The 16,987-nt window shown below is 38.4% G+C and overlaps 1 protein-coding gene across 4 annotated transcripts in view; it reads left to right on the top strand.

Moving 5' to 3' along the window:
• Positions 1-16,783, top strand: part of LOC122559701 (interleukin-1 receptor-associated kinase 4) — a 35,297-nt gene extending 18,514 nt beyond the window's left edge. For 3 of the 4 annotated variants that reach the window (XM_087997180.1, XM_043709613.2, XM_087997179.1), the window contains exons 9-12: positions 714-897; positions 5,076-5,138; positions 5,478-5,636; positions 16,414-16,783. In XM_087997180.1, the coding sequence (XP_087853306.1) occupies positions 714-897; positions 5,076-5,138; positions 5,478-5,636; positions 16,414-16,473 (466 nt within the window). In that variant the 3' untranslated portion in view covers positions 16,474-16,783. Of the gene's footprint in view, positions 1-713; positions 898-5,075; positions 5,139-5,477; positions 5,637-5,722; positions 10,207-16,413 lie in introns of those variants that run through there. The other variant, XM_043709614.2, reaches the window with a different exon arrangement.
• The last annotated feature ends 204 nt before the right edge of the window (positions 16,784-16,987 follow it).

Raw genomic sequence — 16,987 nt, 5'->3', positions numbered from 1 at the left:
AGACAGGAAGAACATGTACATTCACTGTATCTGTGTGAATACAGCAAAATAAACATCATTTTTTCATTCATTTCTCAGAAAAATACATTGATGGGATTCAACATGCTTTGTTTAAAATGTAAACAACATTGGCAGTTAACTGTCAGTTATCATTAACTGATGCATTCTCCATGGCAACACTTTTGTCTATAGTCAAAGACCACTTGCCAACAAATCTGCACTCTCCATTTCTTTAGTATAAATGTTGTTCTCCCTTTGGGTATTTCTTGCAATTTGTCCTGATAAATGTAAGATGAAAAGCTTTGACAAAAATCAGTCTTTTTGCAGCAATATTCAAGTTCTATACTGCAAAATTAATTTTTTGATAATTCTAATTCTTACAGTTGTCCATAAAACGAAAGTCAAATAAATTATTGATTATTAGAACCCCTGCATTATAATGGATTCTTTCACACACCTAGTTCACACTGTACGAAATAGTGCAAGGAAACATAATTTTAACAATATTTAATTAATATTTAATTTTCAGCATTGAAGTTTCCATTTCATAGTTCTTTCTGAGGCACTGTACTTAATATAATACAATGAGCATAGAATATGAATTTTAGTAACCCTAAGAAGCTGATATAATATGCATATTTGCCATGACTTCATGTCCTTGCATATAGATTTTCGCTCCTTAAAGATTGTATGCTGCTCATTTTGTTTTTCAGTGCAAACATCTTGTTGGATGCTCTATTTGTTCCTAAGATTTCAGACTTCGGACTTAGCCGAGCATCATCACGTTTAACACAAACAATGTTAACTGAGAAAATTGTCGGCACAACTGCATACATGGCTCCAGAGGCAATGCGTGGGGAGATTACTCCAAAGTCGGATGTTTTTAGCTTTGGCATTGTAAGTAATAGTGATATTTCTCCTGAGGTTCAACGAGTCAAATTTTTTCCACTTAGTAAAACCGTTAGAGTGTATATCTCAGAAAACTAAAGTTACTTATAAGCTTCAAATGTGTATGAAAGGATTTTCCCTTGCCCTTTGCTGAAAAAGAGCGGCATATTCTTGACTTTTTTCTGAGAGCTATTGGCAGGCGTTTGGGGTGGTCTTGACTCTCAACCCTGGAATCTGGGCTGAGTCCCATCCTAAACACCTCTGGAATAAGTCAGGGAAACCCACACATTCTGTGTGTGTTAATTTTATATTCACTAAATAGTGACAAAAGCAAAAAGTAAAAATGGAGTTTTTGAGCCGCGATCAGTGTAAGTTACGGGGTGCCAGTAGCATGGTAATAATGTCACTGAACTAATCATCCAGAACCCCAGACTAACGTTCTGCAGACATGGGTTCAAATCCTACCAGGGCAGATGGTGAACTTTGAATTCAAGAATGATAAATAAGTTAGCCTGATATATAACCACTGTTCATTGTCAATTAAAAAAAAACGTCTGGTTCATTAATGTCCTTTAAAGAAGGAAATCTGTCATCCTTACCTGATACAAGTGATGAAAAATGTGTTGCTGGAAAAGCACAGCAGGTCAGGCAGCATCCAAGGAGCAGGAGAAACGACGTTTCGGGCATAAGCCCTTCATCAGGAAGGGCTGCTCCTTGAATGCTGCCTGACCTGCTGCGCTTTTCCAGCAACACATTTTTCAGATCTGATCTCCAGCATCTGCAGTCCTCACTTTCTCCTAATACAAGTGATGCCTCTCAGTAGTGTGGTTGACTCTTAACTACTCTCTGGGCAATTAGGGATGGGCAATAACTGCTGTCCTAGTCAGTAACACCTATATCCCATGAAAGAATAGAGAAAACAACCAAACTGACTGTAGTGAATTATACTGCATATTCCATATTGCACAACAACATCCTTTTCCACTTCTTTCATCTTTTGTTACTGGGTCAGTGTTATTTTCAACCACACCCATCTGATCATACAACGAACAATCCAAGCACGTTTCTTTTCCCACTGTTGTATTGTTACCTCTGGAGTCCTCCAAAGATCAACTCTTAGCCCTGTTGTCTTCCTTATCTACAACTGCCCTTTTGCCACATTGTTTACACACATAGGCTTTCATATACACTCATGAGCTCTGAGCCTCAATCATCTTAAGACTGTTAGACATCCAGTCTTAGTAGTCTGTAATTTGTTCCAATTGAACATTGAGAACCTGAAACTATTATATTCCGCCTTTCTACAAATTCAGTGCCCCTGTCATTTTGACCATAGCCTCAGGCTGACCCAGATTATTTGCAGTTTTGCTGTCATGTTTGACCTTGAGCTAAAGTTCCAACTCTGATAACTCATCATGAAAAAAAAACACAAAATCTGCTGCTTTTGTTCCTGTTTTCGCCTTCCTACTCCAAAAATCCTCAACTGTTTTGTTGTCTCCACATTTCACTAGTTCACTGCTGTCTTGCCATCTCCTCACTGTTGGGAACCACAACTTTAACTGCCTCAGATCATATGAGTAGGAGTAGGCAATTCAGCTTCTCAACCCCACTCTGCAGTTTTGAATCATTAGCTTGCCATCCATCTTGCAATTTTTCTATTTTGTCCCTACGTTGTTTGATGCTTTTAAACAGAAATCTTTCAGACTCTGTCTTGAACTTACTTAATAACTGAAAATCCACATTGCTTTGAGGTGAAGAATTTCTGAGATGAGTGAAGTTCTAAGTCATCTCATTCCTAAATGGTTTGCCTTGGTTGTATACACAACGGCCAGAGGAAATATATTTACTGTATCTACTCTGTCTACCCCTTTAAGAATTTTTAAGAATTTTGTAAGTTTCTGAGATCACCTCTCATTATGATTGTGGTTGTAGAAGGTCAGCCATCTCAGCTGTGATGCTCCTCACTTGCCTGGATGAGCATTTCCAACAACATTAAGGAGCTTGAATTCCGAAGTCAGCAGTCTATGCAAACAGCTTCCAGTAGGCTCCCAGGAATATTCATTTATTTCTTATAATTGGGAAAGCTTTCCTCAAAACATTCAACAAATCTTGAACTGGAGGATAACTAGAAAGCAACCAATTCAAACTATGGTTTTTCTACATTTTCATCATTTGGCTAGCCAGCACCATTCCATCATTGATTGACCAATTCAACATCCAACAGCTGCCAGTTCTTGAGCATAACATATCCTAGTGTTGAAGTGTCTGCTGTAGTCTTAAAACAATTACTAACCTGTAATTAACTTGCCAGGTCAGTTCCCATAAGAAAATATCAGTTTGTTTGCTCTTTTTTCCAAAAAAACATCAAGCTGCTGTTAAAGTTTACTTTTCAAATTCAGCTCCAGACCAAAATGAAATATCATAATAATGAATGCCTCAACACATGTTCTTGCCCACTCCCTCAGCCTAGTTAAATCACTTTGAAATCTGTTTGCATCCTTTTCACAACTTGTGTACCCACCAGGTTTTGTATCCTTTGGAAACTTGGAAGTTTACAATCGGTCCCCACATCCAAATCATTTATGTAGATTGTGAACAGCTAGGGGTCTAAGTACTTATCCCTGTAGTTGTCCACTGGTCAATCCTGTCAATCTGAGAATGACCCATTTATTTCTATTCTCTGCTTTCTGCCAGTTCCCATTCCTCATTCTGTGCTATTACTTTCAATTCAATATGCTTTAGTTTTTGTTTATTAACCTGTGTGTGACTTTATGGAAAGCTCTCTGAAAATTCAAGTACATCGCATCCACTGGTTCTCCCTTATTGACCGTTAGTAACAACCTCAAGAAAACTATAGCTTTATCACATATGAGTTTCCATTCGTAAAACCATGTTGACTCTGCCAAGTCAGGCAATTGTTTTCTACATATCCAGTAATCACATGCTTTATAACAGATCTTAGTATTTTCCCTGGTATTGTTATCAGGCTAACAGGTCTGTAATTCCTCATTTTCTGTCTCTTTAAACAATGGGGTTACATTTGCAATGTTGCAGTTTGAAGGCCCTACTGCAGAATTAGAATTTTAGAAGATGATAACCATTGTATCCACCACCATCTGTCGTCATCTCTTTCAATACGTGGTAATGAGATCCTGAGATTTGTAATTTTTCAGCCCAGTTAATTTTTTCCAAAGCTAATTTTTTAATTAATATTTTTCTTTCAGTTCCTCATTGTCACTGGATACTTAGATCTTAATAGTGTCAGCCTTGTTTTGTCTTCCTCTTTGAAGAAAGACACAGTACTTATTTAACTTCTGACATTTCTCTATTTCTTTTCATAAATTGTCCTGTCACTGCCTCTAATGGAACCACCTATGTCCTTATGAATCTTTTCCTTTTTTAAAAAACATACCTACAGAAGCTTTTACAATTCATTTTATGTTTCTTACTGTTTTACATTCCTATTCTGCACTCTTTCGTTATCAATTTCTCTTTTGTTGAATTCTAAAATTTTCCCAGAAGTCAGATTTACAATTCTTTTCTTTTAGCAACTTTATGACTTTTTTTCTTTGTTTTAATACTATCTGAAAGGAATGTATGTCTTTTGAAAACCAAGCATTAATTCTGACTATAGACTCCTCGTTTTGAATAAGGGTGTTTCATAATTTCCCATTAATACATTGATCCTGTTCCTTATTATTGGTACTATCCTATCTTCTTTTTCCTTTTTGCCTAAACCACATAAATGTAAATATTCTTTAGTTTTAATTTCCCAGTCTTTAATCCATGTTTTGGAACTCTTCTGTTAACCCTTTCTTGTCTCAATCTCTTGCTTGAAGTACACGTTTAAAATCCAACTTTTTAGACACTGCTGCTCCATTTTGTTGATTGCTCTTCTGAGAAAACAGTTTTGCCAATGACCTCCTTGGGGATTTCTTTGTAGTCAGGCACCCTGTCTGATTGAGGGACTTGGCATCAGGAAGAGGTAGAAGTGGTTGATGAAGGCTGTCACCAATAACCCCCACTTGCCAGGGACTGCAGTTTCAGGCTAAATGTGATGGACATCATCCTCCCCAGTGGAATTGCAGATTCACTGACTGGTATTGCAAGCTGTTGTAGTTTTAAAACATTCAAGATAACTTGTGAAAAATATGAGTAACTGTTCTATTCCTCTTGTTGGACCATAGGTCTTATTAGAATTAATAACAGGACTTCCACCCGTTGATGAATCTCGTGAACCACAATTACTGGTAATGCAACATTTTCATATATACATTTGTAGAAATGTCCTGGGTATCAATTCAACTTGATACGATTGATGTCCAGCTGGGGAAGATTTAAAAAGTTTCAATCCTCCCTCCCAACTCCTGCTTTGTCTCTCCCCCTTCAGTCTAAGATATCAGATTCAACAACAAAAGTACACTGACAAATCTAAGGATTTAGATACACTGATCAACCATTGAATTCTTTAATCAATGAAATACAATGTTTATAAGTATCAAATTTGATTTCCTTACTGAGGTCTTTAGAATTCCAGTAAATAATTATAGGTGCAATCTGATTTTTTTACTTTACTGTTAATCCTCAAGTTTGATATCAAAGAAGAAATTGAAGATGAAGAAATGTCTATCGAGGATTACATTGATAAAAAGATGCAGGATCAGGACTCTGTGACAATTGAGAAAATGTATTTAACTGCAAGTCAGTGTTTAAATGAAAAGAAGAATAAGAGACCAGATATTAAAAAGGTTTGTACTTTGTTATATTTATTCCATTTACAATTATATAAATATTTTTTAAAATATTGCATTAAAAGCAATTATGTTGTTTACAGGTATACGATTCATTGCAAGAGATATCTTCAGTTGCTTCATAATGAGATGAAGTCTGGAGCCTCTGTTACAAGTCACAACAAACATTATTGAGAATATAATACAAAGTTTGGATTTCTGATAGCCACATTATTCTGGTTGGTGTTGTTTGAGTATGAGATGAGGAATCTCAAATTAGACTTAGGTGACTGAATAGGAAACTCACCCCTTGAGCCCATTCTGCCATTCATTATGATCGTGGTTGATCTGGTTGTGGTCTCTCTTTCACTTCCCTTCTCCTAACAATATCTAATATCTATCTAGTTCTGCCTTAAACGAACTCACATATCCCTGCCTCTACTGCTTTATTGGGAAGAGAATTCTACATGCTAACAGTCTTATAAAAGAAAAAAAAACTCATCGCGTCTTCAGACTGAGACCTGTCATTATTAAACTGTATCTCTTGGTTCTTGTCTCCTGCACTGAAGGAAACATGCTCCCTGTATCTACCATATCAAGCCCCCCTCAAATACAATGTGTCTTATAAGTTCACGTCTCCTTCTTCTAAAATCTTTCATAAAATAAGCCCTCCATTCCAGGAATGAGTTGAATTTTAAAAAATGAGAAATGTTAAATTAACCTTCCCTGAAGTGCTTCTAAAGCAATTTCTTTTTCCAATAAGCAAACCAAAACTGTACACAATTGTATAGCTGGCTCTATACAGTTGCAATAAACCTTACCTCTTATATGCTATAACCCTTGCAATAAATTCCAGCATTACATTTGCTTTCCTAATCATTTATGTATTTGCATACTAACATTGAGTTTTGTATGTCAGGACACTCAGATCCCAGAGTTCTGTAATCTCTCTCTATACAAACACTGCTTTTGTATTCTTCCTGCCAAACTGGACGAGTTCAAGTTATTGATACTGTATTCAGTCTGCCAGGATTTTGCTCGCTCACTTCTTATCTCTATCCCTTTGCAGACTCTTTACCAACTCGTGACAACTTACTTTCCTACCTCTGTTGGTGTCATCAGCAAATTAACAGCTGTGCCTTTAATATTTCCATCTAAGTCGTTGCATATAGTTGAGGATCCAACACTGAATTCTGTGACATTCCACTAATTACTGTTTGCTAATGCAAAAAGCACATTTATCCTAATTCCCTAGTTATTGTAGGTGACCAATCAATTATTGGTAACATAAGGAGCAGTAATAGGCACCTCAGCCCTTTGATCCCACTCCACTAATTAATATAAACATAGCTGATCTCACCTCCGTCTCAACTCATTTTCCTGCTTGCTCCCAATAATCCTTTAACCCATTAACCCAATACTAATTGAAAGTCTGTCTGTCTCCTCCTCAAATTTATTCACTGTCCCAGCATGTACCACATTGTGGAATAGTGACTTTTGTGGATTCACAACCCTTTGAGAGGAAATAATTCCTCATTTTCTGTAGTGAATCAGTCACCCCTTATCTTGAAACTGTGACTTTCCATTCTAAATTGCCCCATGAGGGGAAGTATGTGCTCTACATCTACTTTGTCAATCCCCTTTAGCATCTAATAGACCTCAATTAAATATCCTGTCATCTTTGTAAATTCCAGCAAATAGAGGCTTAAACTGCTTAATCTCTCCTTTATATGACAAGCCTTTCATCTCTGGAATTAATTCTCAGAATTGTTTCCAATGCAATAATATCTTTCTTCACGTATCTGTGCTAATAGGTTATCCCTAACACCATAGGTTCTTAGCTTTGATGCAGAACCTTATTAAATGTCATTTGCAAATTGAGTGCTCCAAATCTACAGGTTCCTCCTTATCACTGGCCGCAAAAAATGCTAATAATTTAGTTATACATGGTATCACTTTCACAAAGCAATGTTGATTCTGCTTGAATACATTATAGCTGGATACTTAGAAAATCATAACCTCCCTAATGGATTTTCACAATTTCCCCAAGACAGATGTTAGGCTAACTGGTGTAGAGTTGTTTGCTTTCTGTCTCCATCCTTTCTTGTATAAAAGTATTAATGTAGTTACTTCCAATCCTTTGGTATCCTTCCTGAATCTAGGGAATTTTAGAAGATCATAACAAATACCTTCTAGTGCCTTTGCAGGCACTCCTTTTAAGACCTTAGGATAGAGGCCATCCAGTAGTTTTCCCACCACATTTTTCCTTGTGATTGTGATTGTTCAAATGCCTTCCCCTCTTTATGTTTTAGTATCTTTTGGAAGTTTTCTAAGAGATCTAGTGAAAACAGGCACAATGCATCTATTAAATTCCCTTAAATTTCCAGAGAACCATCAGTAGGTTTAGTAACTCTCTTCCATTTAATGATTCGGAGATGCCGGTGACAATCACCTGATGAAGGAGCGTCGCTCCGAAAGCTAGTGTGCTTCCAATTAAACCTGTTGGACTATAACCTGGTGTTGTGTGATTTTTAACCTTCTTCCATTTAAGTACTTGTAAAATCTTAACATTTGTTTATATATTACAGGCTAGCTTTTTCCTCATACTCTTTTTAAGCCTATTCTTTGCTGGTTCTTAAAACCTGACCAATCTTCTGATTGTTACAAATTTGTACAGTTTTTCTTTAGATTGATGTAATCCTTAACTTCTTCATTTAGCCACAGATGATGTCTCTTGCCTTCTCACTGGAATAAATCTTCACTGAATGTTCTTAAAATCTCCACTGTCATATCTTTTAATCTATTTTCCCAGTTCAGTTCAGCCTTCATAGATACTTCTTAATCAACCTGTTCAGACATGTAATAAGTGTAGAGCAGGTGGGACTTGAAAACAGGCCTTTTTGCTGAATTTACCTTAACTGTATCCACTGAATCCCTCTTGAAATTAGTCAATTTAAATAAAACTAAGGAGTGACATAAGGTAAAGGCAGATAAATAAAATTAAGCTACAAATGAACCATTGCTTAACAGAATTATAGAATAGGCTCAAGAGGCTGAATTGCTTGCACTTTTGTATATATTGGGAATATTTCTGTAACCCTTATGTAAAATCTGAAACATGTCAACTAACTGGGTCCCAGCTCAAAGGTAAAATACTGTAGATACTGTAAACCTGAAATATTTACAGTTTTTTGTATGATCAGTTCCACAGCAGCTCTGAAGTGGTGGTGATATTCCCAAGCATTTTTAAAGTCTATTTTCTTATAGGCAGTCAAGATTGTGAATTTGGAAGTGCAGTCAAAGGTATTTTGGCAAGTTACTGCAATGCACCTTGATTTGGATACACTGTCAGTGGTGGGATGAATGAATATTTAACATAGCAGGTTGGGTGTCAGTCAAACTTTTCTTTAAACTGTGTTGATCTTGACTGTTATTGACTCGCTCATCCAAGAAAGTGAAAATGTATTCCATCACACTTTGATTGTGCCTTATAGATGAGTAACAGACTGTGGTGAGTCAGGAGATGAATTACTTTATGGAGAATTTCCAACCCTTGACTGCTGTTGTTACCACTTTTTTTTTTAAACAGCTGGTTCAGTTAAGTATCTGGTCAATGGTAACTTCCAGACTGGTGTTAGTGAAAAGTCTTTGTACTTGCATTAATGCTCTTCTTGGGCTGACATTTTAGACTGCCAATTTGAGTATTTTTAGCCAGTGTACACAAGCTTGATTCTCTCCTTTACATGAGTCAATTCTGGTTGTCTGTTTATCATCTATAAGATTGCGATTCTTTTTTTGATTCTGATAATTACTTTTAAACTTCACAGATGCTCTTGGTCTGTAAACAGTACTTATACCACTTTGTTACAATTTTGGCAGAGATTGAGAGTTCAGTTGTGTGGCCAAAGCAAAAATGCAGTTTTCACAGTAATTTCTTCTCTCGTATAAACTAAGATTTTTACCCTTTCACACAACATAAATGAGGCATGGATGATAACCTGGTTATTGCATTATCTTTGCGCTATGTGAGTTCTTCTATCCATTTAAAGAAGAAATGTCAGAGTTAAAACTAATAGGCAAGTTTGCTTACAATTCAAGATAATTACAAAGAAGGGAAACAGCAAATTAGTAGTAACAATGTACTAAAATTGTGTTTTTGTAATGCGAAGTGTACTTTTTTAGTTTCTATGTTGTAATACTACCTCACTGAACTGCTAAGAAATTAAAATGAAGTTGATAGTAATAGTGATCATTGCATGATAAACCCATTAATTACCCATTGATTTTAATGCTTCTTCTGGGCTATTGCCAAAAGTATTTAAATCACTTGAACATAAATACTATTTTGATAGGCTACTGTACAACTTTCTCGAAAAGAAATGACTGGTCAGTACTTTTCTAATAGAAATACGACTTCTCTTAGACTCAACTGTTGGTGCTGACGTTATATTTGCAACTGCCCTACATACTAACTTCCCTGATAAATTATTAAGTATAATATTTTCATGGAGGAGAAAGTGAGGTCTGCAGATGCTGGAGATCAGAGCTGAAAATGTGTTGCTGGAAAAGCGCAGCAGGTCAGGCAGCATCCAGGGAACAGGAGAATCGACGTTTCGGGCTAAGCCCTTCTTCCCTGAAGAAGGGCTTATGCCCGAAACGTCGATTCTCCTGTTCCCTGGATGCTGCCTGACCTGCTGCGCTTTTCCAGCAACACATTTTCAGCTATAATATTTTCATGGCTATTGTATTTTAGAATGTAGCCATTTGCAAGCCTAGATAATGATTTAATCTGTACATTGGCTCATTATGAGCCATTAATAAATTTCTAAGTATAATTTAGAATTTGCTATCTGTAAAAACATTTATAACAGTCAGAGTTGAGATGTTAACAAGTGAAATATTTGTCATTCACATGTTAGATTTAAGATTGCACATGTGGCAGATTATTTGCAATGTAAAGTGCAACTAAATTTTTATAAAGCCATGACGGTCATGTATATGTGCTTCCATTTATTTTGTAATATAAAACTGAGAATATATTTGATCTATGAAAAATTCTTTGAATTAAAATCATAAAATCAATTTCTACACCAATTTTTTTCTTCAACTATTAAGAAATAACATTGATCATATTTAATCCACCACTATATTTCACTGCAAATAAATGTTAAGTCAAAGTGTAATTTTTATCCCTGAGCAATCCTAATCACACATCTATTTAGTCAGCCACTGTAAAGATTTGAATTGTGGTTAATAATACTCATTTTCCAACAAGAGGATTTTCATCAAGTACTGCATAAAATATTGAACAGCCCATGCTTAAATTGTGTAATCAGCAAGCTCTTAGATTGTGCAGGATGCTACTTAAAAATTGAGAAAAGCAAAGACATGCAATCGTGAAAAAGTAAAATCACAGACTAATATTTTAGGTTAAAAGTAAGGCTGTTACCTTCTACGTGAGTTATGATTCTGATGGATTAACATGATTGATTTGGTCGCAATGGAATAAAGCAATACTCAATAGTACTAAAAACTTCTTATTAAATATTAGTGGATTTATTTGTTTCGTAACATTACAAACTACATACATTCTCATCATTGTAATACTTCATCTAAACCACTCCATGGTGACTAAACATCTGAAAACAAACCTTCCAGCTCAGCGAGCAAACTTACAACCTGAATCTCAACCTGAGCTACAAATCTTCTCAAAAACCATAAACACTTTGGCCACTATCTGAATGACTTGATCATTTGTCACACAGCCAATTTCTATGGCTTCATTATATGAATCTTCCTTGTCTTCATCACAATCATTGGTAATCCAGGTAATCTCAGCATCATTGCTCCATAAGTAATCAGCCTCAGGATGTACATTCACCATTCTCCATTTTGGATTCACTTGTTCACAATACTGAAGTGATCAATTTCACTGTACCTGTTTAAATCTATTGGCAAAATTTTTATCAAGAATATGTTTGCATAATTCTACATTTAGACAAATATTTTCACCTCTGGGTCTACACTTAGACAGCCCCTACCCTGTTCCCTTAACCCCACATTTACAATTGTTAATCCACCTAATCTGCATATCCCTGGACACTACGAGGCAATTTAGCATAGCCAATCTATATCACGGGGTTGCTTTGTCCTGAATGGTTTCAAACTGCTTCAACTTTGTTGGGAACTATATCCACTGAGGCAAGTGGAGAATCTTCCATTTCGATCCTGAATTGTGCCTTGTACTTAGTGGACAGACTTTGGGAAGTTAGATGGGGAGTTCTTGCTGCAGGATTCCTAGCCTTTGACCTGCTCGTTGGTATGGTATTTAGATGGCCGATCCAGTCTAGTTTCTGGTAAAACAGAAACTGCCAAGATGTACTTGAAGACGTATTCAGTGATGGCTATGTGATGAACATCATGTGGTGATGATTAGATTCTCTTGTTGGAGGTGGTCATTAGTACCACACAAGTGGCAGGCAACATTAGTTATTTCTGGCCAGCCCAAATGTTGACCAGTTCTTGCTGCATATGGACACAGGCTGCTTCAGCAGGAGAAATGCTGAACATTGCGCAGTAAACATCCCCACTTTTAACCATATAATGAAGGGAAGATCATTGCTCAAGCAACTCAAATCATTGTTGAAGAGGAGAGTGTGAAACGGACTGGTAAGCTAGAAGAGATACTTGTTGGGAAGGAAGATGTGTTGGGCATTTTGAAAATCTTGAGGATAGACAAATCCCCCGGGCCTGATGGGATATATCCTAGGATTATGTGGGAAGCAAGAGAGGAAATTGCAGAGCCGTTGGCAATGATCTTTTCATCTTCACTGTCAACGGGGGTGGTACCAGGGGACTGGAGAGTGGCGAATGTTGTCCCCCTGTTCAAAAAAGGGAATAAGGATAACCCCGGGAATTGCAGGCCAGTTAGTCTTACTTCGGTGGTAGGCAAAGTAATGGAAAGGGTCCTGAGGAATAGGATTTATGAGTATCTGGAAAGGCACTGCTTGATTAGGGACAGCCAGCACGGATTTGTGAGGGGTAGGTCTTGCCTTACAAGTCTTATTGAATTCTTTGAGGAGGTGATGAAGCATGTGGATGAGGGTAGAGCAGTGGATGTAGTGTACATAGATTTTAGTAAGACATTTGATAAGGTTCCCCATGGTGGGCTTATGTGGAAAGTCAGGACACATGGGATAAAGGGAAATTTGGCCGGTTGGATAGAAAACTGGCTAACCGGTCGAAGTCAGAGAGTGGTGGTAGATGGCAAATATTCAGCCAGGAGTCCAGTTACAAGTGGAGTTCCGCAGGGATCAGTTCTGGGTCCTCTGCTGTTTGTAATTTTTATTAATGATGTGGAAGAGGGAGTCGAAGGGTGGGTCAGTAAATTTGCAGATGATACGAAGATTGGTGGAGTTGTGGATAGTGAGGAGGGCTCTTGTCGGCTGCAAAGGGACTTAGACATGATGCAGAGCTGGGCTGAAGAGTGGCAGATGGAGTTCAACCCTGTCAAGTGTGAGGTTGTCCATTTTGGAAGGACAAATAAGAATGTGGAATACAGGGTTAACGGTAGGGTTCTTAGTAAGGTGGAGGAGCAGAGGGATCTTGGGGTCTATGTTCATAGATCTTTGAAAATTGCCACTCAGGTGGATAGAGTTTGTAAGAAGGCCAATGGTGTATTAGCTTTCATTAGCAGAGGGATTGAATTCAAGAGTTGTGAAGTGATGTTGCAGCTGTACAGGACCTTGGTTAGGCAACATTTGGAGTACTGTGTGCAGTTCTGGTCGCCTCATTTTAGGAAAGCTGTGGAAGCTTTGGAGAGAGTGCAGAGAAGATTTACCAGGATGTTGCTAGGAATGGAGAATAGGTCGTACGAGGATAGGTTGAGAGTGCTAGGCCTTTTCTCATTGGAACGGCGAAGGATGAGGGGTGACTTGATAAGGTTTATAAGATGATCAGAGGAATAGATAGGAGTAGACAGTCAGAAACTTTTTCCCCGGGTACAACAGAGTGTTACAAAGGGACATAAATTTAAAGTGAAGGGTGGAAGGCATAGGGGGAATGTCAGGGGTAGGTTCTTTACCCAGAGAGTGGTGGGGGCATGGAATGCACTGCCTGTGGGAGTGGCAGAGTCAGAATCATTGGTGATCTTTAAGCGGCAATTGGATAGGTACATGGATGGGTGCTTAAGCTAGGACAAATGTTCGGCACAACATCGTGGGCCGAAGGGCCTGTTCTGTGCTGTATTGTTCCATGTTCTATGGGGCCTAAAATCCAAATATGAGGCACACCTGTAATGGTATAGTGGAACTGAAATGATTGACCTTCAAAAATCATAACCTTCTTTCTTTATGCTACAGCTGACTCTGAAAATTGAAGAGCTTCCCCACCCTTGATTCACATTGACTCCAGTTTTGCCAGGGCTGCTTTATGTCATCCTCAGTCAAATACTGTCTTGATGTTAAGGTCTTGTCTGTCTTCCCTCTGGAGTTTGGCTCTTTTCTCCATGTTTTAACCAGAGTTGTAATGAAATGAGCAGCAACTACCTATGGTGGATTTCAAACTGAGTGAGCTGGTTATTGCAAGTACCACTTGATAGCACTGTTGATGACCTCGTCGATCTCTTTGCTGACAATTGAGAGTAGACTGATAGGACAATTCCTTCTGACCTCATTAATGCCCTCTTTGTGGGCAGGATATACCTGGGCAATTTTCCAGTGCCAGATAGATGCTAGCATTGTAGATGTACTGCAACAGCTCAGCTGGGCATGTAGACTTGTGCTTCAGAATAATTGACAATGTTGTCAGGGCCCATAGCTTTCATAATATCCAGTGCTTTGGCAATTTCTTTATATCACATGGAGCAAATCAAACTGCTGGAAGACAGGTGTCTGTGATATTGGAAGCCTCAGGCCTTCCTTCAGCACTTTTGACTCAAGATGAATGGAAATGCATCAGCGTGCTCTTTTGCACTGATGTGCTGGGATCTTCTATCCTTGAGGATGAAGGTATTTGTGAAGTCTTCATCTCAGTTGTTTGATTGTCCACAACGACATGGTGTTGCAGCAAGCGCAGAGCTTAGATTTGATCCTTTGGTTGCAGGATCACTTAGCATCTACTGTTTGGATTGTGAATAGTCCTGTCTTGTAGCTTCAGGAGATTAACACTTTCTTATGTATGCGGAGTTCTGCTCCGGGCATACCCTCCAGTACCCATTGAGCTAGGGCTGATCTACCACAGGAAACGTCAGACCATATGGTTACAGGTTATAGTTGAATACAATTATTCTGCTGCTTATCGCGTGCAATTCTGGTCTCCTTCCTATCGGAAAGATGTTGTGAAACTTGAAAGGGTTCAGAAGAAATTTACAAGGATGTTGCCAGGGTTGGAGGATTTGAGCTATAGGGAGAGGCTGAACAGGCTGGGGCTGTATTCCCTGGAGCATCAGAGGCTGAGGGGTGACCTTATAGAGGTTTACAAAATTATGAGGGGCATGGATAGGGTAAATAGGCAAAGTCTTTTTCCTGGGGTCGGAGAGTCCAGAACTAGAGGGCATAGATTTAGGGTGAGAGGGGAAAGATATAAAAGAGATCTAAGGGGCAACGTTTTTACACAGGGTGCTATGTGTATGGAATGAGCTACCAGAGGAAGTGGTGGAGGCTGGTACAATTGCAACATTTAAGAGGCATTTGGATGGGTATATGAATAGGAAGGATTTGGAGGGATATGGACTGGGTGCTGACAGGTGAGACTGGATTGGGTTGGGATATCTGGTCGGCATGGACGGGTTGGACCAAAGGGTCTGTTTCCATGCTGTACATCTCTATGACTCTGATGATGGATCACATCAAATTATAGATGTTCAGTTTTGAGCTGCTGGATCTATTCAAAGTCAACCTGATTTAGCCACACATGGTAGTAATGCCACACCTCACAATGGAAGGTATTCTCAATGTGCCTTTGTTTCCACAATGACTGGTAGTGGTCACTCTCCTACCTATATTGTCATGCACATCTGTGATAGATTCATTGGTGAGGACGAGGTCAAGTCTGTTCTTGAAATTACATTCTAATTTCACCATTATCCTTGGTGAGATTTGAGCCTTCTACAGCATTAGCCTGGGGTGCTCAATTACCTCTCCATTGACAGTATCACCATTCCTTTGCCTCGTCTTGACGTATGCTCAAGACTTGGCATTCCAGCTACAGAACAAGGATTTTTTTTTTAAAGTGAAGATTATGTAAATTATTTTAGAAAATGGAGACTTGCACCAAATGCTGCCAAGGCTGTTGGTTCAACCTTCCACATGAACAACTCAAAGACCAGAAAGAAACGCATGTCCACTTCTGAAATCAACTGACCCAACCTCACTTGTTACCATATGTTGTCCTATTGGCAACTCCCCCAAAACAACTTCAGAACAACATTAATCTCACAAGAAAACTTGTCACTTATTACGCATTGTTTCACCTACCTGATTTATCCAAGAGCAGAAAAATTGTAGATATCCTGGATGGCACGAGAATTATTTCTGGGCCAACATGGTTCAGACAGATTCTCACAGTAGCACTCTGAACCTTTTGTTGCTGCAGGAAAATCATCTTCAAAGAACACCATCAGCTAATAACTAAAAAATTAACACAGAACCTCAAACAAAAAAATGTGTACCTGTCAGAAATCATTTAGTTCTTACTGGACCACTCCATGCCCCACAAACTGATGACAAAACTACTCTTTGATGGCACATCCTGGTTAACTTCAAACATCACTAACTGTAATCTGATTACTACTTAGGTTAATGAAGTCCTAGGTTTCAACCCTCTATGCAAGATATCAGCAAATCTCACCGCTTGAGAACAGACCAAGGAAGATGTGGTCACTGGCTCTCCAAATGGAATATGAGGAATAATCCAAATTATGACTACAGCCATTCAAGTCATACCTTTGTGCACACACTGAATTCCTGCCCAGAAAGACAGACTTCTGGTGACATAATCTTTCACATTAATGCCAAGGGGATTATTAATATGAACACTGAACTATAATTGTTTTTTGGTTCAGTCACCGAGTTAATTCTTCTAATGGATCAGACATGTACAGTTGTGTATGTTTTTCAGAGAAAGTGAGGACTGCAGATGCTGGAGATTATAGTCAAGAGTGTGGTGCTGGAAAAGCACAGCAGGTCAGGCAGCATCCGAGAGGCAGGAGAGTCAACATTTCAGGCATAAGCCCTTCATCAGGAATGAAGGAATTCATGATGAAGGAATTCCTGATGAAGGACTTATGCCTGAAACATCGATTCTCCTGCTCCTTGGATGCTGCCTGACCTGCTGTGTTTTTCCAGCACCACACTCTTGACTGTATATGG

The sequence above is a fragment of the Chiloscyllium plagiosum genome, unplaced genomic scaffold, assembly GCF_037043375.1.
Source record: "Chiloscyllium plagiosum isolate Xiang-an unplaced genomic scaffold, Cpla_swu_hap1 HiC_scaffold_19, whole genome shotgun sequence".
NCBI classification, from domain to species: Eukaryota; Metazoa; Chordata; class Chondrichthyes; order Orectolobiformes; family Hemiscylliidae; genus Chiloscyllium; species Chiloscyllium plagiosum.
Note: the sequence above shows the minus strand (reverse complement) of the source record. Positions and strands in the feature narration are given on the sequence as shown.